This window comes from Pongo pygmaeus, chromosome 6 (genome assembly GCF_028885625.2).
Source record: "Pongo pygmaeus isolate AG05252 chromosome 6, NHGRI_mPonPyg2-v2.0_pri, whole genome shotgun sequence".
Classification (NCBI taxonomy): Eukaryota; Metazoa; Chordata; class Mammalia; order Primates; family Hominidae; genus Pongo; species Pongo pygmaeus.
This window is the reverse complement of record NC_072379.2, coordinates 11920689-11947049: the sequence shown is the minus strand read 5'-3', so window position 1 is coordinate 11947049 and position 26361 is coordinate 11920689. Positions and strand designations below refer to the sequence as shown.

At 44.7% G+C, this 26361-nt stretch overlaps 1 protein-coding gene across 1 annotated transcript in view; it reads right to left on the bottom strand.

The window, feature by feature from the left end:
• Positions 1-229: 229 nt before the first annotated feature.
• Positions 230-26361, bottom strand: part of YWHAG (tyrosine 3-monooxygenase/tryptophan 5-monooxygenase activation protein gamma) — a 34360-nt gene continuing 8228 nt past the window's right edge. The window contains exon 2 of the mRNA XM_054496552.2: positions 230-3678. Within this exon, the coding sequence (XP_054352527.1) occupies positions 3022-3678 (657 nt within the window). The 3' untranslated portion in view covers positions 230-3021. The remainder of the gene's footprint in view (positions 3679-26361) is intronic.

Here is a 26361-nt window from a genome sequence, read left to right as displayed (position 1 = left end):
TTACAGGCGTGAACCACTGCACCTGGCCTGGTGCAATGGTTTTTTAAGTCCCCAAACCCAAATCTGATTCCTGGTTGGAGGCGCTTTCCAGTATCTACTGTCTTTCCCCTTTTTCCCGCCAATCCAACTTCATTCCTTGGGCTGGGGAGGGAAGAGAACACCAGCATCCGATCCAACCTTCAAAAGCAAAGGACAGTCAAACACACAATGAAGCTAAGGAGCACTGGCGTCAGATCTGTAAGTTTATTTGCTCAATGTACGACAGCTACATAATGACTCACATTCATGATATTCCATCACTGAGGAAACTGCTAAAGATGGTCCGTGTGTGAAATAATTCCTTAGAGAAACACGGAGCTGGAAAAATAATCACTGATTAGACCTTAAAAATAGTTCACTGCATAACATGACAAAAAGCACAAAGGCTCATTCAGAGAACATATTTGTTGTTCTCCGACACTGTAATAGTTATAATTTCACCATGACAAACACCAGACATTAAGATTAAGCTAACACTGGTGTTTCTTTTGCTCCCCCCCCTTTTAAAAACAAAATATATAACTGCATGTCACTATAGCAACATCCAAAACAGATCAATTTGTTACAATCACTATTTGGTAGAGCAAACTTTACCCCCAAAAGGAAAAATTAAATTAAAAAAAAAAAAAAACTTTTAAAAAATTTGAAGACTTAATTTTTTTTGTCATAGGAATACATAACACCTACAGTATAAGTTAATCAATTTCAAGCTACTGTATAGAAATACAACACTAGCATGCACAATATTGTATCAATAGAGTAATGGAGGAGTAATCATTTCACTGGAGAGACATTATCATAGGCAAGTGCATTTCTTTAAAAATAAAGAAAAGAAAAACCATTCAAGCTGCTTAAATATCAAGTCTCCCATTCCCTCTCCGTTTTTAGCCCTCAGGTGTGATTTTTATCTTGCATTATTCTAAAAAGCAGCCAGAGCCAAAGCTGAAATTTAAAGGAAAAATAGGTTTTGTAATTCCAGTAAATCATTTCCAAATGCTACAAGGAAAAACGCAACACTGCTCACTGGACATGAAGATAAATTAGGGAAAGCCCCACCTACCCCGCCCCCCCCCCCCCAAATCGTTTTCCTCCCATGGCAATGACTTTAGGCGCCTGTAAGAGGCACAAAAGCGGCAAAGCTTCTTCTACTAGTTCTTCTGGTAGGCTTCAGTTAACTGGGACTTTTGCTCTAGCGTGAGGAGGGGGCCTCCTAAGGAAAGTCATGCTGGGTAAACTGTGCAATGTTACAGAGCACATTGAGTCTGTGGTCATCGTGGTTCGTCTATCTTCACTGTCACCTGTATCCTGTTACACATACTCAGTTCCTAATTGTAAGCTCAATTTTGGTATTAGCAAAAGCATCTGTCAGTTTTTCCTCAATTACTCACACCTCTTCTTGCCTAAATAAAACAAAGAAACAAAGAAAACAAGTGTGGTGTCATCACACGTCTCGGGAGTTCCTCTTGTCACTGACTTTATATTAAAAAAAAAAGAATGCACATGCGGGCCACGTTCACAGATAGACAGATTCACCCGAAATGAGAATGAGGGCCTTAAGGCTGCCGAAAACAAATGGGTGGAAATAGCAATGTTGTTTCCGTCAATTCCAAATGTGCACTGGCTGTGCGAGACAAGCCAATCTCCAATTTCTATGCTTTTTTCATTAAAAAGAAAAACTATCTCGAGAGGAAAAAGTTCTGGTCAAATAGGAGTTCAGTGTTTGTTATCTGGTAACAGTTTTTTTATCTTCCTACAATTACCTGGGGAAGGAGTGTCTTCGAGGAAAAACCGACACACTGACAGGGCTCCCGAAATTGGACAGAATGGTGTTAAGGATATAGCTCTTCCTTTTGGGTTTTTCTACCAGTAGGCTTCTAGCACCTGAATTTTCACACACTGCACCACAGACCTTCTCCAAACGCCTCTCTGACCCCACAGCTTCTCCACCCAGCTGCGTCCGCCAGCACGAGGTGCGGTAGGAAACGCCCCAGTGCAGAGTGGGTGACGGCAGTGTGATCCCTGAGGAGGGAGCTGCGGCAGCTTCGGAAGCGGGATGTTCTCTGAAAATACCAACACGATCCATGACATACAGACCTGAATTTTCTCTATTTTTGTGGCGTTTCACGTTTCTCTCAAGAGGATTAATAATTTTGGTGGTGGATTTACGTTAAGAGGAAAGAAGGACCAAAAAAAAAAAAAAAAAAAAAAAAAATCCCACAGCCACCTGCCGAGCACCTATGAACCAAAACCTGAAGTCGCTTTCATTCTCATTTAGCCTAGGAGACCGATGAACAGCAAAACCAACCTGGATAAGGCTGAATAAGGATGTTAAAGCCCAAACAACTAGCAAAGGAAAAGTACACAATCGATGGCTTGATGTTACATATGGCTGTAATGTAGAAATACTGTAAACTGCAATTTAGTGTTAATACTGTCAACTAATCAGAGACTTCGGAAAACTGGCAAGGCCTAAACCATAAGGACGAATGAGACCTCAGGTTCTAAGTCTGTCAGTCTGGGATTTACACTGTTCCATGTCTGTAGGCTACACCCTGGAAAACATGCAGAGCTGAGACAGATGAAAGTACCCAAAACGAGAGACGAGAGCATATGTACATAAAAATCCTTACTGGAACCACAGAACTTAATGAGGGCCATTTCTCTTTTTCTTTTCATCTGAAAACCCTATTATCTAGCAATAAGTTAAATTAGAGACAGACAGCTCCACTTGCATGAATCTACAGAACAGTCCAGACGCCAGTGTGAGGCTGCTATTCCAATACCAGCACAGCTAGCCTGACTTTCCACTAGTGGTATTTTGGCAAAAATGTCAAAGAGGCGATCAAAGACAGGACAGGTCGTGGGTTTCTCCCTGGGAAGGTCATCCCTCCCTTTCCCTCCCCCACCCGACCCCCAACTCATGGGAAAAAAATAAAGACTGCAGTAGTAGCATCCGCGTGCGCTGCCAGTCCCCCTGGGGCCTTAATTGTTGCCTTCGCCGCCGTCGTCGTCCTGCTGGTCGCTCGTCCAGAGCGTGAGGTTGTCACGGAGGAGCTGCATGATGAGCGTGGAGTCCTTGTAGGAGTCCTCGTTGAGGGTGTCAAGCTCGGCGATGGCGTCGTCGAACGCGGTCTTGGCCAAGTGGCACGCTTGCTCTGGGGCGTTCTGGATCTCATAGTAGAAGACGGAGTAGTTAAGAGCCAGGCCTAATCGGATGGGGTGGGTGGGCTGCATGTGCTCTTTGCTGATCTCGTGGGCTTCGCTGTAGGCCTTCTCGGAGGACTCCACCACCGTCGCCCTTTTCTCTCCAGTGGCCACTTCAGCCAGGTAGCGGTAGTAGTCCCCTTTCATCTTCAGGTAGAACACTTTGCTCTCGTACTGGGTCTCACTGCAATTCTTGATCAGGTAGTTATCCAGCAGGCTCAGCACATCCTGGCACACCGCCTCCAACTCCTTCTCTATCTTCTCCCGGTACGCACGGACCATCTCAATCTTCTTCTCATTGCCATCCGCAGATGTCTTCTGCTCAATGCTACTGATGACCCTCCAGGAAGAGCGGCGTGCCCCCACAACGTTCTTGTAGGCCACAGAGAGAAGGTTTCGTTCCTCATTCGACAGTGGCTCATTCAGCTCTGTCACCTGTCAGGAGGGAAGAACAGAGTTGTTATGGTATAGATGGTGTCCACTGGGTTAACTGTATCTTTGAGACACTAGAACAGAGCTCTGTCGAGTAACATGATGAACAGAAGGAAATTACGTTGTGTGGGCTGGGGGAAGGGGGCTGGAGGTGGAGCACACACAAGGGAGGGAAAAGTGCAGCTGGATCAATGGTGTCTGAACCCTGGCTTCCTCCCCAGAAAAGGACACAGGCTTATCATGTGCGTTCCACAAAACACTGTCAAGTCTAGGCCTTAGATGAGAGACTATGAGTACAGATGGTCTAACTCAGCGGTTTTTTAGGAAAACAGACTGACAAATTCCTCCTAATCCTGCCCTGTCTACTAAACTTCAGTCCCATCCCTTCTGGATGAGAAAATACTGAGTCGACTTCAAGCTGACTTCTAAGAAACATGGAGGCCTTTCTGCTCATATGCCAAGACCACGTGAGTTCTAAACCTCAGGGAGTCCAAATAAGGGGCATAGGATGGAGTCTGATCGCTGTGATACTTTAGCAACCCAGGGAACATGTATTTGTGGCAGTGGGAGTGTCTGACTGAATACAACTTTACAACCAGCAATACAAAAGAATGAGGCGAGCACAGCGCCTCTAGCTGGGCAACAGGAATCAATGCTTCTCCCAAGATGGCCATTTCTCAAGGCTCCCGCCCTCATCACCCCCAAGACTAATCACTTTCAGAAGACTAAAGTGGCATCTCAAACCAATGTTGTATATTTTTATGACTACAAATAACTGCTTATTAATATCAGCCAATAATACTAAATTTATTTACCTGGTTTCTATAGTATCAGAGTCATATACTATTAAATTACTTGACAACTATATGAAATACATTATTATTATTATATTTGAGACACGGTCTCATTCTATCACCCAGCCTGGAGTGCAGCGGCAGGATCACAGCTCACTGCAGCCTCAACCTCCCCAGGCTCAGATGATTCTCCCAACTCTGCCTACCGAGGAGCTGGGACTACCAGCACACGCCAACTGGCTGGGGATGGGGAGAGGAGAGGAGAGAAGAAAAGTGGTTACTCCCTGTGCCTTGAGTCCCCACTGTTCCCTGTGTTGATCAACTGCAGCATCTGTATAACATATTACATACAGAGACGACAGGTAGGGACCTAGAATCCAAAAAGATCTACTAAACCAAGCTTATCCAACCTGTGGCCCACAGGCTGCATGCAGCCCAGGATGGCTTTGAGTGCAGCCCAACACAAATTCGTAAACTCTATTAAAACACTGAGAATTCTTTTTGTGATTTTTTTTTTTTTTTTTTTTAGTTCATCAACTATTGTTAGTGTTAGTGTATTTTATGTGTGGCCCAAGCGAATGTGGCCCAGGCAAGCCAAAAGACTGGACACCCCTGTACTAAACTCCTGGGGCATGGGGGAACTGAACTACCAGGAGACTTTTTTTTCTATGTTTGAATCATTATGTTCAGTATGTTGGCCCATGCCTGTAATCTCAATGCTTTGAGACACCAGGTGGGGAGGACTGCTTGAGGCCAGGAGTTCAAGACCAGCCTGGCCAACATAACAAGGCCCCATCTCAAAAAAAAAAAATTTTTTTTTTTAAATTATAAACGGGGGGTATACTTGGCAAAAGTGGTTATAGTCATTACTTCAAGCAGCATCTACTCAGAGATAATTAAATCAAAACATAAACCAAATCATGCTTATTAGTTTATGGCAGGCAATTCATTTTCTGAATGAACTGATCAGCAAGTGCTATACGCTCAAATATTCTCTAAACTGATTAGTAGTGTTGTTAAAGTTAACCTTTTCCTAGACATTACTGATGCTCTGTTTTAATGCTGGAGAACAATGTTACTCCTACCAGCCGTGCCCTCAGTGAAACAGACTCAAAAGAGGGGAAGAATAGGGGGTGGGTACTACTTGAGTTCAGAGCAGAAGGAAATCAGGAAAGAGATGCTTTGCTCCACCACCTCCTGTTCCCCGCACTTCTGCAAACACTCCACCTGCATGAATAAACACAGGCACCTCGTGTCTCATTCTGCACTGACTGTCATCCAGCAGACTGCTGTCGCTCATGCTGAATTCTGATGTGTCCACAAATAACTGGAAGATTGGGCTTTTCCCAGGTCCATCATTTGCTAAGCAATCTTGGGGACAAGCTGCTTCATTTCTCTGGGCTTTGGTTTTCTTATCTACAAAATGGGGATTTCTGCTTCTTTCATAAGGTAATATACAGGTATATCAGACAAATAAGAAAGTCTTTTTTTGTTCTTTTTGAGACATGGTCTTACTCTGTTTCCCAGGCTGAAGTGCAGAGGCATGATCACACCTCACTGCAGCCTCAAACTACTGGGCTCAAGCAACCCTCCCACCTCAATCTCCATAGTAGCTGGGACTACAGGTGTGCACCACCATGTATGGCTGATTTCTTTTTTTTTTTTGGAGACAGAGTTTCAAAAAGACCTGGTCTCACTCTGTTGCCCAGGCTGGAGTGCAATGGCATGATGTCGGCTCACTGCAACCTCCCCCAAAGTTCAAGTGATTCTTGTGCCTCAGCCTCCCGAGTAGCTGCGATTACAGGCGTGTGCCACCATGCCTGGCTAATTTTTGTATTTTTAGTAGAGACAGGGATTTGCTGTGTTGGCCAGGTTGGTCTCAAACTCCTGGCCTCAAGTGATCCACCCACCTCAGCCTATGGCTGATTTATTTATTTCTTTATTTAGAGACGGGGTCTCACTATGTCAACCCGCTGGAAGTGCAGCGGCACTATCTTGGCTCACTGCAACCTCAGCCTCCCAGGGCTTCAAGCAATCCTCCTACCTTAGCCTCCTGAGTGGCTGGGACTAAGGCACGTGTCACCACGCCCAGCTAACTTTTGTATTTTTCTGTAGAGACAAGGTCTTGCCATGTTGCCCAGGCTGGCCTTGAACTCCTGGCCTCAAGTGATCCACCCACCTTAGCCTCCCAAAGTGTTAGGATTACAGGTGTGAGCCACTGCATCCAGCCATTTTAAAATTTTTAGTAGAGACAAGGTCTCACTATGTTGCCCAGGCTGGTCTCGAACCCTTAGTTCAAGTGATCCTCCCACCTGGGCCACGCAGACTGCTGGGATTACAGGTGACAGCCATTGTGCCCAGCAAAGTCTTCTTGAAAAAGTAAAATGCTAGAGAAACGTGAGGAACTACTTTAAGAATACCCTGAATAATTTTCCTTCGTTTTAGTTCTCACCACAAGGGATGTCTACATTTCCCAATGATCTCCCAGCTCATCTTCCTGTATCGACTGTCTCTTCTCCATTTCATCCTCTTCTCTATTTTAAGTGGAAATTGCCTTAGCTGCCTCACATTGCTTCCTTTCCAAAAACCCTAGTTCCATACAGCCTGAAAAAGAAACTGCCCAGACTTGGCTTTGGAAGGAGCTGAGCAGTCGGGCACTGCTGCCACCCGTCTCTGGCATACTTTCCTGAGTGTGCGAACGCTGAAGACAAACCGCCCCGCAGTATAGCCCTCATGACTGCCTCCAGTGCAAGGAGAGGCCAGCGTGCCGAAGGCCACAGAGATCAAGTTCTGGCCTTTCCCCTAAATCATGCTGTCCTTATTTCAAGGGCCAGGAGCTATTTAAAGCTCAAATTACCTCACCAGTCCTGGGGGGGCTCCTCCTGCTGCAAATGAAGTCTCCCTGCAGCGCCCAGAGTGGCAATCTGTACTTATGTAAAGTCTGCCTAGCTGTCCCCAGACAAATTGGAACAAGGAGATTATGAAATGCCAGGATCACCTTTGGATACAGTAGCTCGACCACATTTGGAACACGCCCAGATGTTCTCTGCCAGTGAAAAACTAAGTTAGAGGGGAAACCCTTCAGCTCTAAAAAGTCTAAAGAAAGGTTGTTCTGAACACCTTAAATCAGAATTTTTAAAAATCCTTTATCCTTTAGATCATAATTACTTGCATGCGAATCTGTTATTTTTAAATTAAAACAAGAGATCCCCACCATATTAGTTTTAAAGGTCAAAAGATAACCTCTTAAAAGAACAAGTCATTCTAATAGTGTCTAAAAAGATTTAATCAAGACAGAATGACAGAATGACTATTCAATGTGGGAAGATATGGGATCTTGTACCATTTGGGAAGGGAGGTAACATTTTTCAAAACAGTCATTAAATTTGTTGTTGTTGTTTAAACAGAGACAGGGTCTCACTCTGTTGCCCTAGCTGGAGTACACTGGTGCAATCACAGCTTACTGCAGCCACGCCACAAACTCCTGTGCCTCAGCCTCCAGAGAAGCTGGTACTACAGGCATCTACCCACCACGCCCCCTAATTTCTGAATTTTTTGCAGGGACCAGGGTCGCCCTATGTTGTCCAGGCTGGTTTCGAACTCCTGAGCACAAGTGATCCTCCAGCCTTGGCCTCCTAAAGTTCTGGGATTACAAACGTGAGCCATCCTGCCTAACATTCTTCTTCTTCTTTAAAAAAAGAAAGAAAAGAAATGGGGTCTCACTCTGTTGCCCAGGCTGGAGAGAAATGGCGTGATCACAGCTCACTGCAGCCTCAACTTCTCGGGCTCAGGTGATCCTCCCACCTCAGCCTCCCATCACGCCCTGGTTAATAAATTGTTTCTACGAATGGGACACTTGCAAACATGGTCCCCAAAATTTACTGTCATGGCTGTTGGAAAATGTAGAAGGTTTCAGTTTTTATTCCCCAGAGTTGTATGTTCTGCTTAAAAACAAAGTTTCTGCCTTCTCTACTACTACAAGCTCAAGTTCAAATTTCTTTTGGTGACTTAAAAGATGTTAAAGATAGCTGTAGGTAAAACGGTTAGAAAAATCTATGTTATTCTCACCAACAGTTTAAAAAGTAGAACTCCCCAAATCCCAGCTGCTAAGGAATCAGATGTTAATTAGTGTCAACTATTTTCCCCTAAGAGTTGATGAGGAGAGAAACCTTTTCTACCTAAGATTAGCAACTCTTGAAATTCTTGGAAAGCTACTTAGATGACTTTCTGACCTTAAGCCATGGAGTACCAGGTCATTCACAATTTCCTTATCTACCAAGAACCTTACATTGTAATGGTAGGGACCAGGCACAACCGCTCACCTCTGTAATCCCAGCACTTTCCGAGGCCAAGGCAGGTGGATCACTTGAGGTCAGTAGTTCGAGACCAGCCTGGCCAACACGGCGAAACCCCATCTCTACTAAAAATACAAAAATGAGCCAGGTGTGGTGTGCATGCCTGTAATCCCAGCTACTTGGGAGGCTGAGGCAGAGGAATAACCTGAACCTGAGAGGTAGAGGTTACAGTGAGCCAAGATGGAGCCACTGCACTTCAGCCTGGGCAACAGAGCGATCTGTCCGCACCCCTCACCCCCCCAAAAAAAGTTATGAATGCAACTTTGCATTTTTAATCTTCTTAAATAACTCCTCGGGGCTCAAGCAATCAATCCTTCTGCCTCAACCTGGAACTACAGGCATGCACCACCTCACCCAACACATTGATTTAATAAAACTGAAAATCTCTACAAAGAACTGAAGTTCACATTCAAAAAATAAGCCAGGAGAGATGAACAGGCAAAGCACACAGGACTTTCAGGGCAATGAAACTACACTGTGTGATACTCAGGTGGTGGCTACACGCCTCTATAAACTTGTCCAAATCCACAGAATGTAGAACACCAGGAGTGAGCTCTACTATAAATTGTGGACCTTGGGTGATAATGATTCATTAATTGCAGTTTAAGTGTACCCCTCTGGTGGGGGCTGCTGAGGGGAGAAGGCTGTGCTTGTGTGGGGCAGGGGGTATATGGGAACTCCATTAAATTTTACTGTGAACCCAGAACTGCTCTAAGAAAGTCTGGCTTTTTTTTTTTTTCTTTCCGAGACAGAGTTTCACTCTGTCACCCAGGCTGGAGTGTGATGGCGCGATCTCGGCTCACTGCACCCTCTGCTTCTGGGTTCAAGTGATTCTCGTGCCTCAGCCTCCAAAATAGCTGGGATTACAGGCACCCACCACCACGCCCGGCTAAATTTTTGTATTTTTAGTAGAGACGGGGTTTCACCACGTTGGCCAGGCTGGTCTTGAACTCCTGACCTCAGGTGATCCACCCGCCTCGGCCTCCCAAGTGGGGGGATTACAGGCGCGAGCCACCGTGCCCGACTTTTTTTTTTTTTTTAAACCTAGCAAGTGCTAGGTATGAGACTTGGCTCCATCTTACATTTTCTGTGCTCCTAGAATTTGAGAATATTGTCACCTGAAAGGGCCAAGGGGCCTTGAAAAAGAGAAATGCAGTGAGTGCTAAATAGAAACAGAAAGAATGAGATGACCAAGTGCAGGATGTGCACTGGTGTCCATGTTAAGGATGCACCATGCAGACAGTGGAATAAACCACTGCAAACGGATGGGACACGGTTCTCCTTCATCACAACTCGTGTATTCGAAAGACAACCTATGTTTACTAAATAATCAACTAAACACTGTGAAAATAACCTCATGTATCTGAATAACACGCCTCAAACGTGAACTCCCTTTTGTGCAGAAGAGTTAACATAATAGGCTTGAGTCTGCTGTCTTTCGAAAGGCCTGCCTACAAGGCTGGCATCTGAGAACTTGGATTTAGGGAGGGTTTCCACCATTCCCTGATAAAGATGGCTCACTGTCACCAATCTGTGGTACAAATGATCTGGTTTATGTTAAATCTGTTTTCCTTCTGGGAATCTGGATTTGGACATGTGCTAGGCAGGCAGAGGGTACTTAAGTAACCAGCCCCCAACTGCTCTCTAATGAGACCCCCAGTAGACAGCATTTCTCACATATTGTCACAGCTTGGAATAATGACGCGTATCCCATGTGATTTCCCTGGGAGAGGACTCTTGAAAGCTTGTGCCCGGCTTCCTCTGATTTTCATCTCCTGCACCTCTTCCCTTTGCTAATTTTTTTTTGAGATGTAGTCTCGCTCTGTCACCCAGGCTGGAGTGCAGTGGTGTGATCTTGGCACACTGTGGCCTCTGCCTCCCAGGTTCAAGTGATTCTCCTGCCTCAGCCTCCTGAGTAGCTGGGTCTACAGGCGCCCACCACACACCCAGCTAAACTTTCTATTTTTAGTAGAGATGGGGTTTCACCATGTTTGGCCAGACTGGTCTTGAACTCCTGAGCTCAAGTGATCTGCCCGCCTCAGCCTCCCAAAGTGCTGGGATTACCGGCATGAGCCACTGTGCCCGACCCCCTTTGCTGATTAAGCTTTGCATACTTCCCAGTAAAAAACCACAGCCATGAGTACAAGTATTTGCTGAGTCCCAGCACATCACGAAGCCTGGAGGCAGTCTTGGGGACTCTCAACACACATTCATTCCAGAAAACTTGATACAACATGTTCTATAGGTCTGGTGACCAGGGAAAATATGCTTAATGGCCACTACTTATCAAATAATTAATTCATCAAGCATCCATGGACCATCTAGTATATACATCACATTGAATCACAACGTGAAGACACAAAACACTAGTGGGATATACTCAAGGTACTCAGTCTACACAGAGAAAATACAACTTATTCACATTGGAGTATCAGTCACAGAGGTATTCTTAACGTAGCAAACTGCATGGAATACTTGGAGAAAATTTTAATTAGGAAGTAACAACTTTAGTTGGGTTTTCTCAGCAGCAATCACCCTGGCTAAAAATTGTGCAGAGGGAAGCATTCATTCGAGGAAGAGGAACAGCCTCAGAGTCGTGAAACTTCTACCCAAGGCTAAGCCAAGGTCTCACAGATGAGAGGAGAGCTGGGTGAGGGCCTGGGTTTGGCTGACAGCGCCAAGTCCCACTCTACAAGGCGGGTATTACACTCGCTTTACAGGTGTGACTCAGAGAAATCATATGACTTTTCCCCAGAGTCACCTCATTAACACTCCACAGAGCAGAAAAAACTCCAGCCCTCGGGCTGCAAATCTTGTGCTCTTTTTCTATGCTAAGAGTCTCTACTGATGTAACTACTGCAACACCACAGAGAACCGGCTAATTTCTCTAATACATAAAAACCTCCGGAGAATTTCTAAGATCAACCAGTAACAGAAAAACAGGCAAAAGGAATGGAGAAAAGGAAAACAATGGGAAAAATGCTCAACCTCGTTCATTCTGTGAATTGTTCTCCGATCACACTGCCAAGGCTTCATTGCGAAGGTGACAGTGTGGGTAACAGGCACGTATCCACTGGTCGTGTGCATGTGACAGAATTCTAGATGGCACTAAAAATCATCTGTGCATTCACACTGCATTTCTAGAAGGGTCTGAAAGCCAGACTGGCTGGGAGGCAGTCAAGGTTGATTAGGTTGATGACTAGTAGTACCTATTCCAACAAACCCTCTCCACAATTTACCCTGTTATTCATACCTACAATTGAAGCTTAAAGCCAATCTTGAAAGCCAAGTTTTCAGAAAAGCCCGAAGCCAGCAATTTTATATAAACAGTTTATGGATGTATACAACAAACTCAAACCACACTTCTTTGCTTTCTGTGTGTTTTAACTTAGTTGTATAAAAATAATGGTAATAGGCCGGGCGCGGTGGCTCACGCCTGTAATCCCAGCACTTTGGGAGGACAAGGTGGGCGGATCACCTGAGGTCAGGAGTTCGAGACTAGACTGGCCAATATGGTGAAACCCCATCTCTACTAAAAATACAAAAATTAGCTGGGCGTGGTGATGCACACCTGTAATCCCAACTACTCGGGAGGCTGAGACAGGAGAATCAGTTGAACCCGGGAGGCAGAGATTGCAGTGAACCAAGATCGCACCACTGCCCTCTGGCCTGGGCAACACAGCAAGATTCCATCTCAAAAAATATATATAAAAATAATGATAATGATAATGTATAAAAATGATAAAGATACAATGAAGAACAAAGGACACCTTTATACGGTTAGTAATAATATTACATACTATACTGTTGACCCTTGGAACAACACAGGTTTGAACTGCACAAATCCACTTACATGTGAATTTTCCTCCACCTCTGCCACTCCTGAGACAGCAAGCCCAATCCTCTTTATCCTCCTGCTCAGCCTATTCAACACGAAGACCATGAGGATGAAGACTTTTACAATGACCCACTTCCACTTAATGAAGAGTAAATATAGTTTCTCTTATGCTTTTCTTAATAATATTTTCTGCCAAGTACGGTGGCTCACACCTGTAATCCCAGCACTTTGGGAGGCCGAGGCGGGTGAATTGCCCGAGCTCAGGAGTTTGAGACCAGGCTGGCCAACACGGTGAAACCCCATCTCTACCAAAATACAAAAAATTAGCCAGGCGTGGTGGCATACACCTGTAATCCCAGCTACTCGGGAGGCTGAGACAGAATTGCTTGAACCTGGGAGGTGGAGGTTGCAGTGAGCCGAGATCACGCCATCGCACTCCAGCCTGGGCGACACAGCGAGACTCCATCTCAGAAAACAAAACAAAACAAAACAAAACACACACACACAAACAAACAACAAACAAACAAATAAAAAAGTTACACATGGGATTTGACTGTGCCCCTAACTCACACATTGTGCAAGGGGCAACTGTATGGATCAGCCCTGTTTCACTAACAATCAATTCCAGTATTTTTCCAGTTTGTTCTCTACAAACATAACCTATGGTTTCCAAATATCACCTGTCTTTTCCCATAGTTACAATTTCCTATACTTGAATCATATATACCTGGACAAGGCCAATGTCAATAATGCTTATGAGCATTTTTTTGTTTTGTTTTGAATTCAATGGAACTATTTCCAGTGGTTTCATTCTTAAATGTCAGCTCTTGGTTTAACTGTATTTTTCTCTATCATGTTAAGAAAGTATCCATTTAGTCCATATTTTTCTAATAAACTTTTGTGATCAGAAATGGTTTTTTCAACAAAATTATAACTCCTTGCCCTCCAGACAATCATTTATGATTAAGTATCATTATTCCTAATTTAAAGAAAATTAAGGCTCAGAGCTGAAGAACAGAACTCAAATACACTGGCTCCAAATCCCACATGCTTTCCACTATACAAGTAGTTCTTAACCAAGGAGGGTCTAATAATCTCTCCTCAAGCAGCCCTACCCCTTGCCAATTCAGATGGGAACCATGCTCTATTTCTCTATATAAGAATTGTAGCAGTTTCTCAAAATGTTTCATTAGCAGCATTATGACTCAGCAATTCCACTCCCAGATATACACAAGAGAAATAAAAACATAAGTCCATACAAAATTCTTTGTTTTTGAGACAGGATCTCACTCTGTCACCCAGGCTGGAGTGCAGTAGTATGATCAGGGCCCACTGCAGCCTCAGGCTTAAGCAATCCTTCGGCCTGAGCCTAGCCTCCCGAGTAGCTGGGACTACAGGCATGTGCCACCAAAAGTGATCCTCCTGCCCCCATCCCCCCCCAGCCCCCTAAAGTGCAGGGGAAGCCACTGCACCTGGCCCATACAGAATCTTGGACAGGGGCTGGGAGCGTTGGCTCATGCCTGTAATCCCAGCACTTTAGGAGGCTGAAGTTGGCAGATCACTTGAGGTTAGGAGTTTGAGACCAGCCTGGGCAACATGGTGAAACCCCATCTCTAACTGAAAATACAAAAATGAGCCAGGCATGGTGGCTCGCACCTGTAATCCCAGCTACTCAGGAGGCTGAGACATGAGAATCACTTGAACCCAGGAGGCAGAGGCTGCAGTGAGCTGAGGTGGCGCCACTGCACTCCAGCCTGGGTGACAGAGCAAGACTCTTGCCTCAAAAAAAAAAAAAAAAAAAAAAGAAAGAAATCTTGTAACGTTCACAGCAACGTTAGTCCTAAGAGCCAAAAGGTGGAAACGATGCAAATGTCCATCAAATGAGGAACGGCTGAACAAAATGTAGTGTGATCTATGTAATGGAATATTATTTAGACAGACAAATGATGCACTGATAACATGCTACACCAATGATCTCAAAAACATTTTGCTAAATGGAAGCAGTCAGTCCAAAAGACCGCATATTGTGTGATTCCAGTTACATAATATGTCCAGAATAGGCAAATCCACAGAACAGAAAGCAGATTAGTGGTTACTTAGGGCTGGGTTGGGAGGGGAGGTGATGGGGAATGACTGCCAATACGGGGTTTCTTTTTGGGTTGATGGCATGTTCTAGAATGTGGTGATGGTTATGCAAGTCTGAACATACTGAAAACCATTAAATTGCACACTTTAAATGGGTGAATCGCATGGTATGTAAACTATATCTCAACAAAGCTATTGAAAAATTGCTGCACTATACAACAGTTTATATAGCACTCTCACACACACCAGCAATCAAACATCATCAGCTAACTTATTTGAAATACAAAATTTGAAATACTTGATGCTTCTTAATACGTGGACTTACACAGAGAAAACTCACTGTAATGGAGCACAGACCTCTGGCTCTTACATTTAATCCTCCTCTTGTGACCTCCTACCAACATCTAGTAATGTAATGCAGGTTATATTTCTCAATATCCTCTCCAAAAAGGTGAACGAAAGGGCTTGTTTAGATTTATGCACAGCTATCATAAAAGAAAGATGAAAAAGGACAGGAAATTTACATGTCCTGCCATGGGTATCTGTCATTATGAAGCATTCGATCCCACCAATACGGAGGAAAAAGTCAAAGAAGAAACACACTAAGACAACTCACTCTGAAATGCAGATAATCCACACCTTCCTCCCCAAACCAGCACTCCCTTCCCTCTTACAAACCCTGCTGGGTGAAGGACGGTCTCTGACCGTCTGTTGCACGCTCCCGTGAGAACTTGGTTGAATTCCACCTTCAGAGGTTAACAAGTACTTGACTTCTTCATATCAAGGCTGCGTATTTCCCTACAACTGCCATTCGCTGGCCTTAAGATTTTTCTCTCTTGGGGGCCAGAATGCATTTTTTAAACTGGCAAGGCTGGTTCTCATATCCTAGAGTCTTCTCTAACCTTACTCACTGTTTCCATCCCTGTCCCAATCTTCCCCTAAATGCGCTCCTGCTTATCAATACCTTTCAGCCTGCTATTTAGTATATCAGGCTTCGAACCTCCGCTGGGCTACTTTCTGAACTCATCAAACAAACTAGTGACTATTTCTAATTAATTACTAGTTTTATCATAGATTTGATTTGGAAGTGGCGGGGAGAGAGGACTTTCCCACCAAAAAATTAAACTGTTAAAAAAATTAACCAGCCGGGTGCAGTGGCTCATGCCTGTAATCCCACCACTTTGGGAGGCCGAGGCAGGAGGATCACCTGAGGTCAGGAATTCGAGACCAGCCTAGCCAACATGATGAAGCCCCGTCTCTACTAAAAATACAAAAATTAGCTGGGTGTGGTGGCGGGCACCTGTAATCCCAGCTACTTGAGAGGGTGAGGTAGCAGAATCGCTTGAAACCAGGAGACAGAGGTTGCAGTGAGCCAAGATTGCACTATTGCACTCCAGCCTGGGTGACAGAGCAAGACTCCGTCTCAAAAAAAAAATTAGGTTATGTGTAAAAGCTGTTGTAAACTATGGTGTATTGCAGCTGTTTTTAAGAATCAGCTTTATTAAGGTATCTACTGGGTGGAGGCCAGGGATGCTGAACACCCTACAATGCACAGGACGTCCTCCACATTAGCAAAGGATCATCTGCTCCGAATGCGCATATTGTGGAAGCAGAAGAACCCTGCTGTGAGTTCTTCTGTGGCTGTGATACCCCAGCCACCAGACTCAGACTCTTCCCATCACACCTCTCTCTGCTTCTTCACATTAATATAATGCGCATACTCCACCCCTAGAATCTGGGCTTGGCCATGTGAATCAGCATCACCCATGAATCATGGTGGTACCTTAACTCAACAGTCACTTCTGAAAGTGTGCTGAATGACATCAATCTCCACATGATGTACCCAGCTGAGACTGTTTTCAAAAACGGTCCTAGTAATTCCTCCTGACTCTGTCATTCCTTCCACCCACCTCCTTTCCAATATGAATCCAGCTACTCCCATCAAGAGATGGGGTATCTCTCTACCTCCATAATCTGAACTTGGTCATGTGACTTGGTTTTGACTAATGGAGCCTGAGCAAGTATGAGATAAGCAAGGCTTGAAAAGTGCCTGTGAGCTGGGACTCGCTGCTGGGACCTTCCACCACCACGTGAAGAAGCCTGGGTTAACCTGGAGGTGAGAGACTGTGGGTGAGGCCACTGCAGTTCACCCAGTGTTAAATTGTGAGAATTAACAAATATTTGTTAGGGGTAATTTGAGACAAGCAAACACTAATACTGTATTTCACAGCTCCAAACTAAACTGACTTATGAAAAGCAAATCATACTCAATTCCTATTGAGATGTCAAAGCCCGAGATCTATCTCCCTCTGCAAGTGTTACTGTTAAGCAACACCTGCACCAAGTGTAATGGAACAGCTGAACCTGGGGATCAGGGTACAGGACTTTAAGCAAACAATTAGGAATTTTTTTTTTTTTTTGAGACAGAGTCTCGCTCTGTTGCCTAGGCTGGAATGCAGCGGTGCGATATCGGCTCACTGCAGCCTCCATCTCCCGGGTCCAAGAGATGCTCCCACCTCAGCCTCCCGAGTATCTGGGACCACAGGTGCATGCCACCACGCCTGGCTAATTTTTGTATTTTTAGTAGAGACAGGGTTTCACCATGTTGGCCAGGCTGGTCTTGAACTCCTGAGCTCAGGTGATCAGCCTGCCTCAGAATTAGGCTTGTTAAAACATTTTTAACAATTAGGGCACATGACATGCCTCTACAGCTCACCTAACTCCATACCAGGAAGACACCTCATCAAATGCCTTGAAAAAATCCTAATATACTATGTTCCAGCACTCCCATGGCTGGCAGTCAAAAACCCTATTCCAAAATTAGTTTGATCAAAATTAGTTGAAAATGTTCTTAAACACACCCATATTGACTCCTACATGATAATCTCTTTCAGGTCTGATCTTTGCTTCTACAATTTCTCCTGGAATCAATGTCATGCTCACTTTAAATGGGGTTATTTATCTGTGTCCAGACCTCTACCACTTCCATTATCCCAAGGCTATTCTCAAAAATGAATTATAAACATTAGTTGAACTCATCAATCGGGACAACTTACCCCAAACCACACTCTTGCCCTTATGCAGAATCATTCACTTTTAAAGTCAAACTCTTGTAACCTCCCAGTCCCCATTCTGACCTATAAGACTTACTCTTGAATACTGTCCTTTCTCTCTCAGCATGTTCCCTTCAGGCTTTAGTCCTTCCCTGCAAGGTTCATGGAGACCCAGCAACTCCATTCTTTCTGCAGGCATATCACTGTCTTGTCCTTCTGCTACACCATCCCTAAAATACCCAGATCAGTCCAACCCCCTGCCTCTCCTCCCACCCTCACAGCCAAGATTTAGGTGAGGGAGGGGGACACTGAGAGAGAACTAGAGGTCGAAGTCACTACAAATCGCCTGGCAATCCTAGGTTATTGCCACCTCTTCTTCATAGAGGAAAGTGACCATTAGTTAAGCCTATCCTAAGGCTTTTTTTTTTTTTTTTTGGAGACAGTCTCGCTCTGTCGCCCAGGTTGGAGTGCAGTGGCACGATCTTGGCTCACTGCAAGCTCCGCCTCCCGGGTTCACACCATTCTCCTGCCTCAACCGCCCCCCCCCACCCCCAAGTAGCTGGGACTACAGGCGCCTGCCACCACGCCCAGCTAATTTTTTTGTATTTTTTAGTAGAGACGGGGTTTCATAATGTTAGCCAGGATAGCCTTAATCTCCTGACCTCGTGATCCACCTGCCTCAGCCTCCCAAAGTGCTGGGATTACAGGCGTGAGCCACCGTACCCGGCCAGACCTTTCTTCCAAAAGCAGATGCACCTATCACTGCCTCCTTTGTTGAGTGCCAACAAAAGATGTTTCTTCCCCTCCATGGATTCCCACTGGTCATTCTATTACATTCTTTTATTCTCCCTCTCCTACTCTTTCCCATTAACATACAATGAAAGTTAAGATTTAAAAAAATGAGGCCGGGCGCAGTGGCTCAGGCCTGCAATCCCAGCACTTTGGGAGGCCGAAGTGGCCAGATCATGAGGTCTTCAAAACCAGCCTGGCCAACATGGTGAAACCCGTCTCTACTAAAAATACAAAAATTAGCTGGGCATGGTGGTGCGAGCCTGTAATCCCAGCTACTAGGTAGGCTGACGCAGCAGAATTGCTTGAACCGGGACCCAGGAGACGGAGGTTGCAGGGAGCTGAGAACGCGCCAGTGCACTCCAGCCTGGGCTACAGAGTGAAACTCCGCCTCAAAAAAATAAAAAAATAAAAAAGTAAATAAATAAAATAAAAAATAAATGATGCATTTCAATCCCACCTCTTCCTGGTTCTTTCAAAATCAAGGTTCTGGAATTAAGTCTACAACTGTTACCATTTCTTCAATGTTTCACTCCCTCCTCAACCCCACAGCCCTGCACAGTCGTCACTGTCTTCCGACCCCAGGCATCCAGTGCTCTTGGTCTTCATCTTAAGTCTGAACTCACAGAGGCATCTAACGCTGATGACCACTCTTTCCTGAGGCTCTCCTCCCCTTGTCAGCTTTCTTTCCTGGTCTTTCCTTCCTCGTTCCAGTCACTACTTAAGTGCCAACCACTCCCTAGCGCTTTACACTGTGACACAGATGCTACATTTTTCTCTGGGTGACCTTTGTTCTGCATGGTTCCAACACACAGGGATACAAGAAGGCTCCCTCTTGAATGTCAGTTCTACCAGGGAAGAGGATATTATATTCTGCAGCTGTTAGGCCAGCCTGGTTATTAGGGGATCCTAAATGTTTCTTTGCTTACACTGTGCCAGGCACTGTTACAAATGCCGGTCAAATTGACCTGTAGCCAAGTTCATTTGCCTCCACTTAAGTGTTTCCTCAAATTCAGGAGAACACCAGAATTCATCTTTTCCACCATTTTCTCCTCCTCTTTCTTCTTCTATCTCCGGCCACCCATTTCTGCCTCTCCAACCTGCCCTCGCCGTTCTTGTCCAGGTCCCTGAAGACTAGACCCGACAATCTACTCCTCAGTCTCCCCTCGCTCTGCCTCACTGTCCTACTCAGTTTCCACACTGCTGCCTGGGATCTCTCCACACCAAAAATTAGATTATAGTCCTCTTCAGCCTGAAGAGACTCACCATGGCTTAAGAAGAAACAAACTCTAGAAGGCCCTTCATGAACTGGTTCCTGTTAACCTCTTTCAACTCATTTCCTGCTACTCCCTCAAAAGCGCACCTCCACAGCATTCCCTGAGTGCCACCAACAGGGACTAAACAATCACGCCACCAGTTCTCCTTTTCCATCCTGAAACTAAGCGTCCTATGCCCTCTGCCTGGCTATTCCTTTCTCCAACCTCTCCTCCTCCCTCAAGTCCCCCAAAGACACTGCGCAGGCATCACTTCCTCTAGGAAACCCTCCCTGACGACCAGTGTGAACTCAACGTCCGTCTCCAGTAGCACAGCGCCCTAGGCTTACTTCGATTTCTTTTGTGGAATCAAGATCCCCACAGATGTTCAACAGGACTCCCATCACAACTGTATCTTTCCTAGGATTTTAGATCAGTGCATTTATTTCTTCCACCTGCCTAAAATGTCTACAAAATATTCAAATGCTTACATTCAAATACTCAAATGTCTGCTGGGCACGGTGGCTCATGCCTGTAATCCTAGCACTTTGGGAGGCCAAGGCAGGTGGTTCACCTGAGGTCAGGAGTTCAACGCCAGCCTGACCAACAGGGTGCAACCCTGTCTCTACTAAAAATACAAAAAAATTAGCTGGGCATGGTGGCGTGTGCTATTTGGGAGGCTGAGGCAGGAGAATCGCTTGAACCTGGGAGGTGGAGGTTGCACTGAGCTGAGATCGCGCCATTGAACTCCAGCCTGGGCAATAAGAGGGAAAATCCGTCTCAGAAAACAAACAAAGAAACAAAAAACACTCAAATGTCTACGAAAATATCTTATACACAATAGCATCTCTTTTCCTCCTTTGATCTTCACCCAAATCCTCAAAACATGCTCCAAACTCCAGTTTGCAAATTCCACATAAAACCATATTATTCTGGTTTTTATTTGCTATACAAAAGGTTTTCTCTTCCTCCCAGATCTGTTTCTTTTGAGTGAGGTATCTGCTTCCATTCGGTTCTGAGTGGTACCCTCACGCCTCCTGGCAGTATCTCTAAGACTCCAACAGCAAAACTACAGCACTTACCTCATGTTAAAAATCTCAAGCTCTCCTTTGTTAAATGACATTTAAAAAACACACTGCAATCGTGGGATCAAATGATGTTTTCTAAAAGAAACCGGGTTACACTTGTATTGAGTAATACATCTTTCAACTGTCCTAAAGGAAATGAGTTCTTCTGTATTTAAACCTAGATGACACGCCACCACCTCAAGGTTAACCAATGGAAAAATTATTAAATATGTAGTAGTTTAAAAGGATTTTCCATGCATCTGCAAGCAATGGAACATATGCTAAAATTAATTGAAAGAGATCAATTGAAACAACAGCTGCTATCCACTTTACCCATGACCCCTTTTCTAGAAAAAACAAAAACTTAAAACAAGAGCCTTAGACTTTGTTTTTTTTGTGTTTTTTGTTTTTTTTTTTGGAGATAGTGTGTCGCCCAGGCTAGAGTGCAAGTGGCACAATCTCAGCTCACTGTAGCCTGTCTCCCTGGTTCTAGTGATTCTCATGCCACAGCCTCCGAGCAGCTGGGACTATAGGCGCATGCCACCATGCCTGCTAATTTTTTTTTTTTTTTTGGAGACAAGAGTCTTGCTCTGTTGCCCAGGCTGGAGTGCAGTGCAAGCTCCGCCACCCCGGATTCACGCCATTCTCGTGCCTCAGCCTCCCGAGTAGCTGGGACTACAGGTGACTGCCACCACGCCCGACTAATTTTTTTGTATTTTTAGTAGAGACGGGGTTTCACCGTGTTTGCCAGGATGGTCTTGATCTCCTAACCTCATGATCTGCTCACCTCGGCCTCCCAAAGTGCTGGGATTACAGGTGTGAGCCACCGCGCCCGGCCTAATTTTTGTATTTTCAGTAGAGACAGGGCTTCACCATGTTGGCCAGGCTGGTCTCAAACTCCTGACCGCAGGTGACCCGCCCGCCTCTACCTCCCAGAGTGCTGGGATTACAGGCGTAAGCCAGCCAGCCTCCCAAAGTGCTGGGATTACAAACCATGAGCCTTAGACTTTGAAAAAAATTTTTTAAGGCAAATTAAACATTTCCACCTTTAAAATCAGAAGATTATCACTTTATAAAACTGTTGTGAAATTAAATGGGAAAAGTACATAAAAATGCTTCCCAAGGTGACAGTAAACGTCAAACTATATTACAATATTTCATCTAAGTGTGTAATTTAAAAAATCTCGTCTTCCCGGCTGGGTGCGGTGGCTCACGCCTGTAATCCCAGCACTCTGGGAGGCCGAGGCGAGTGGATCACGAGGCCAGGAGATTGAGACCATCCTGGCTAACACGGTGAAACCCCGTCTCTACTAAATATACAAAAAATTAGCCAGTCGTGGTGGCGAGCGCCTATATTCCCAGCTACTCAGGAGGCTGAGGCAGGAGAATGGTGTGAACCCAGGGGGCGGAGCTTGCAGTGAGCCGAGATAGCGCCACTGCACTCCAGCCTGGGCAACAGAGCGAGACTCCGTCTCAAAAGTAAATAAATAAATAAAATAAAATAAAATAAAATAAAATAAAATAATAAAATAAATAAAAAAATAAAAATCTCGTCTTCCCAAGAAGATTTTAAGTCAATGCAGAAATTTAGAGAATAGATGTAAAAAAATTCATACCAGGCCAGGCGCGGTGGCTCACACCTGTAATCCCAGCACTTTGGGAGGCTGAGGCAGGAGGATCACGAGGTCAGGAGATCGAGACCATCTTAGCTAACATGGTGAAATCCCGTCTCTACTAAAAATACAAAAAAATTAGCAGGGCGTGGTGGCAGGCGCCTGTAGTCCCAGCTACTCGGGAGGCTGAGGCAGGAGAATGGCGTGAACCTGGGAGGCAGAGCTTGCAGTGAGCCGAGATCATGCCACTGCACTGCAGCCTGGGCGACACAGCAAGACTCTGTCTCAAAAAAAAAAAAAAAAACCAAAAAGTACCGTAAGTTTTACATTGCGGTCCAGACGCGTTTTGGTCATCATTTATTAATACACACACACACACACACACACACATACACACACACACACACACCCCCCCCGACAGCCAGATGATGAACAGAGAAAACTAAGATAAAAATGCAACAGGGTACCAAAAAATAAAAGTAAGAGGTAGCTGTAATTCACTCAGCAAGTGTTTTTGAGAATCTACATGCCACAGCTCCAAATAATGTCGGTAGAAATATATTCTATGTAAGTTTTAAAAATTTAATCTGTTAATGATAGCTTTGTTTGAAGTTCTGCCATATTGTTTTTCCTTCCTCAATAAATAGATCAAGTTCCAAAAATCTGAAGTCTTTTTCTACATGGCCAGCAAACAATGAAAAACAAAAACATGCCTGCAGGTGGATCACTTGAGGTCAGGAGTTCGAGATCAGCCTGGCTAACATGGTGAAACCCGGTCTCTATTAAAAATGCAAAAATTAGCCAGGCGTGGTGGTGGGCACCTGTAATCCCAGCTACTGGGGAGGCTGAGGTAAGAGAACTGCTTGAATCCAGGAGGGGGAGGTTGCAGTGAGTTGAGATTGCACCACTGCACTCCAGCCTGGGCAACAGAGCAAGACTGTCTCCAAAAAGCCATCTTCCAAATTGGTAAATAATCCCCAAGGAGGCCAGAAGAGTAAGAAAATACAGATAAAAGACCAATGTGCTGAAAAATGGTGAAGCTGAGTATACGGGGGTTACTGTACTATTTGTCTTTATTTTGTATGTTTGAAAGTTTCCATTAGTCAAAGGGAAAAAAAAGGCAATCACTCCAAAGAAGCATAAGGGAGATGGGCCCTGCCTCAAATAAGCTGGCATTGAGCCTACCCCTGCTTCAACCTCATTTTCCTTCCTAGAGGACAAAGGGCGATGGGTGCCTTTTGAATTCTGAAACATGTATACGTAATACCTATTCAAACAAATCTTTCAAAACTTTCAAGAAAGAATACCCTGTACTAGTGAGGACCTTAAACATTATTCTTAGCTGGTTTTCCAGTAATTCCCCTCTTGGGTCTGTCTTAACGTACGAATTGTGCCTGAAAGATACCAGATGCTCCTCGACGTACAACTCGTTTATGGGGACATGACCCTTCTAAGTGGAGGAGCTTACTGAATGCCTACTGCTTTTGCACCATCGTAAAGTCGAAAAATCATCAGGTTAAGTTCAGGCGCAGTGGCTCATGCCTGTAACCCCAGCACTTTGGGAGGCCAAGGCGGGCAGATCACCTGAGGCCAGGAGTTGGAGACCAGCCTGGCCAACATAGGGAAACCCCATTTCTACTAAAAATACAAAAATGAGCCGGGTGTGGTGGTGCACGCCTGTAATCCCAGCTACTTGGGAAGCTGAGGCAGGAGAATCGCTGGAACTCAGGAGGCAGAGGTGGTAGTAAGCTGAGATCGCGCCACTGCACTCCACCCTGAGCAACAGAGCGAGACTGTCTCAAAAAAAAGAAAAGAGAAAAGAAAAATCGTTAAGTTAAACCATCTGAAATCAGGGACCATCTATACCCACATCAATATTATTTACAATGTAAATTTGGAAACAGCCTAAATACTAAGTAAAAAAATAATTAAATTATGATATATCCACAGGATTATTCAGCTACTGAAAATAATGACAGAATATCATTGAAATGATGTCAAGTGAAAAAGGCAAGGTGCAAAAGAATATAAACTGTAGAAAAAGACACGATGGAAATATCCCTGCATGTGAATCATTATGGTGATTCTTCTTGTCATTTCCCCCCGAAATTTCTAGCATCCTGAAAGGCCACCAACATTTTTGTCTTCAGTAGTCAATCCCATTGTTCACAGCCTTCCAAAGACTACAGACTCCCTTAAACAGGCATGGCATTCCAAAATCCAAGATATTCTAGAATATTCCTTCCCTACTTCCTTGTCCCCACTAGCTTTCCTCGCCTTGGAATGCCCTTTTCTGTTGTTCATATTCTCCTCTCCTGTTCGTTCTTCTCGCCTTTCTGGGCAGGGTCATTTTTTTCAACCTAGTAGGAAAAATAACTTTCAGTCTTAACCTCTGTTACACAGATACAAGACCCAATGTGAAGGTTTGAAAATAGTAACATCTATTCTCTTTTTTTTTTTTTTTTTTTTAGTTTATTTATTTATTTATTTTTTTCTATTCTCTATAGTAGGGGTCCCCAACGGGTCCATGGCCTGTCACGAACCCAGCTGCAGAGCAGGAAGTCTGTCGCTCCCCACTGCTCGAATTACCACCTGAGCTCCGCCTCCTGTCAGATCAGCGGTGGCATTAGATTCTCAAAGGAGTGCCAACCCTACTGTGAATTGCACACGAAAGGGATGTAGGCTACATGGTCCTTATGAGAATCTAATGCCTGATGATCTGTCACTGTCTCCCATCACCCCCAGATGGGACCATCTAATTGTAGAACAAGCTCAGGGCTCCCACTGATTCTACATTACAGTGAGTTGTATAATTATTTCATTACATACTACAATGTAGCAATAATAAAGTGCACAATAAATGCAATGTGCTTGATTCATCCCCAAACCATCCCCTTACCCCTTACCCCACCCAGTCCATGGAAAACCTGTCTTCCATGAAACGGGTCCCTGGTGCCAAAAAGGTTGGGGAACACTGCTCTTTAGCCTACCCAGGCCAGGCAGGCCCTCACATTATAACATACCGCCAATGAGTATGGGGTTATCTGCATGGCTACTCACTGTGCTGCACCTCCACTGCAAAGACATGCTCACTGCTTCATGTTAGATTGCTACAAAAGCAGTCTGTATAGAAACAGTCAAAAATTCAAGCTGATTTCTACATTCTTAAAGAACTAGCACCACAGGCATTTTGTTTCCCAGATCTAGGTTTTTTAAATATGGTAGCTTAAGAGTCATATGAGTAACTCCTTTCAGACAGCTCAAGAAATGTAAATCATCTCTATGGCTTCAAAAGAAACCTGGCTTTTTAAAGCCTTCCCCTCACTCCCTTAGCCATTCCTCACTTCCCTGCCCACGGCAGCTGCTCTTCATACTCAGCTTGCGGCAGGTTGGGGGTGGATCAGTGACTCCTCTTCAGCTACTGTCATTACATGTTCAGCTGGCCATTGCTGTCACTGTCATACTCCCAACTCGGACACCCCTGCTCAGAGGAAAGCTGGGTACCTGGGTCCCACTCACCAAAATGGGCTTTCTCTCTCCAAAGACAGGTACCCTTCCAAAGGTTAAGAAGCCCAAGAGTTTATTTGGAATAATTTTATTGTTTTAATGTTATGTTAAAAATCTATATTATGTAAGAACACTCTCTTTCCTATTCACAACCAAAACTTTTTTTTTTTTTTAAGAGACAGAGTCTTGCACTGTCACCCAGGCTGGAGTGCAGTGGTGTGATCTCGGCTCACTGCAACCTCTGCCTCTTGGGTTCAAGTGATTCTCCTACCTCAGCCTCTCTAGTAGCTGGGACTACAGGCACGTGCCACCATGCCTAGCTAATTTCTGTA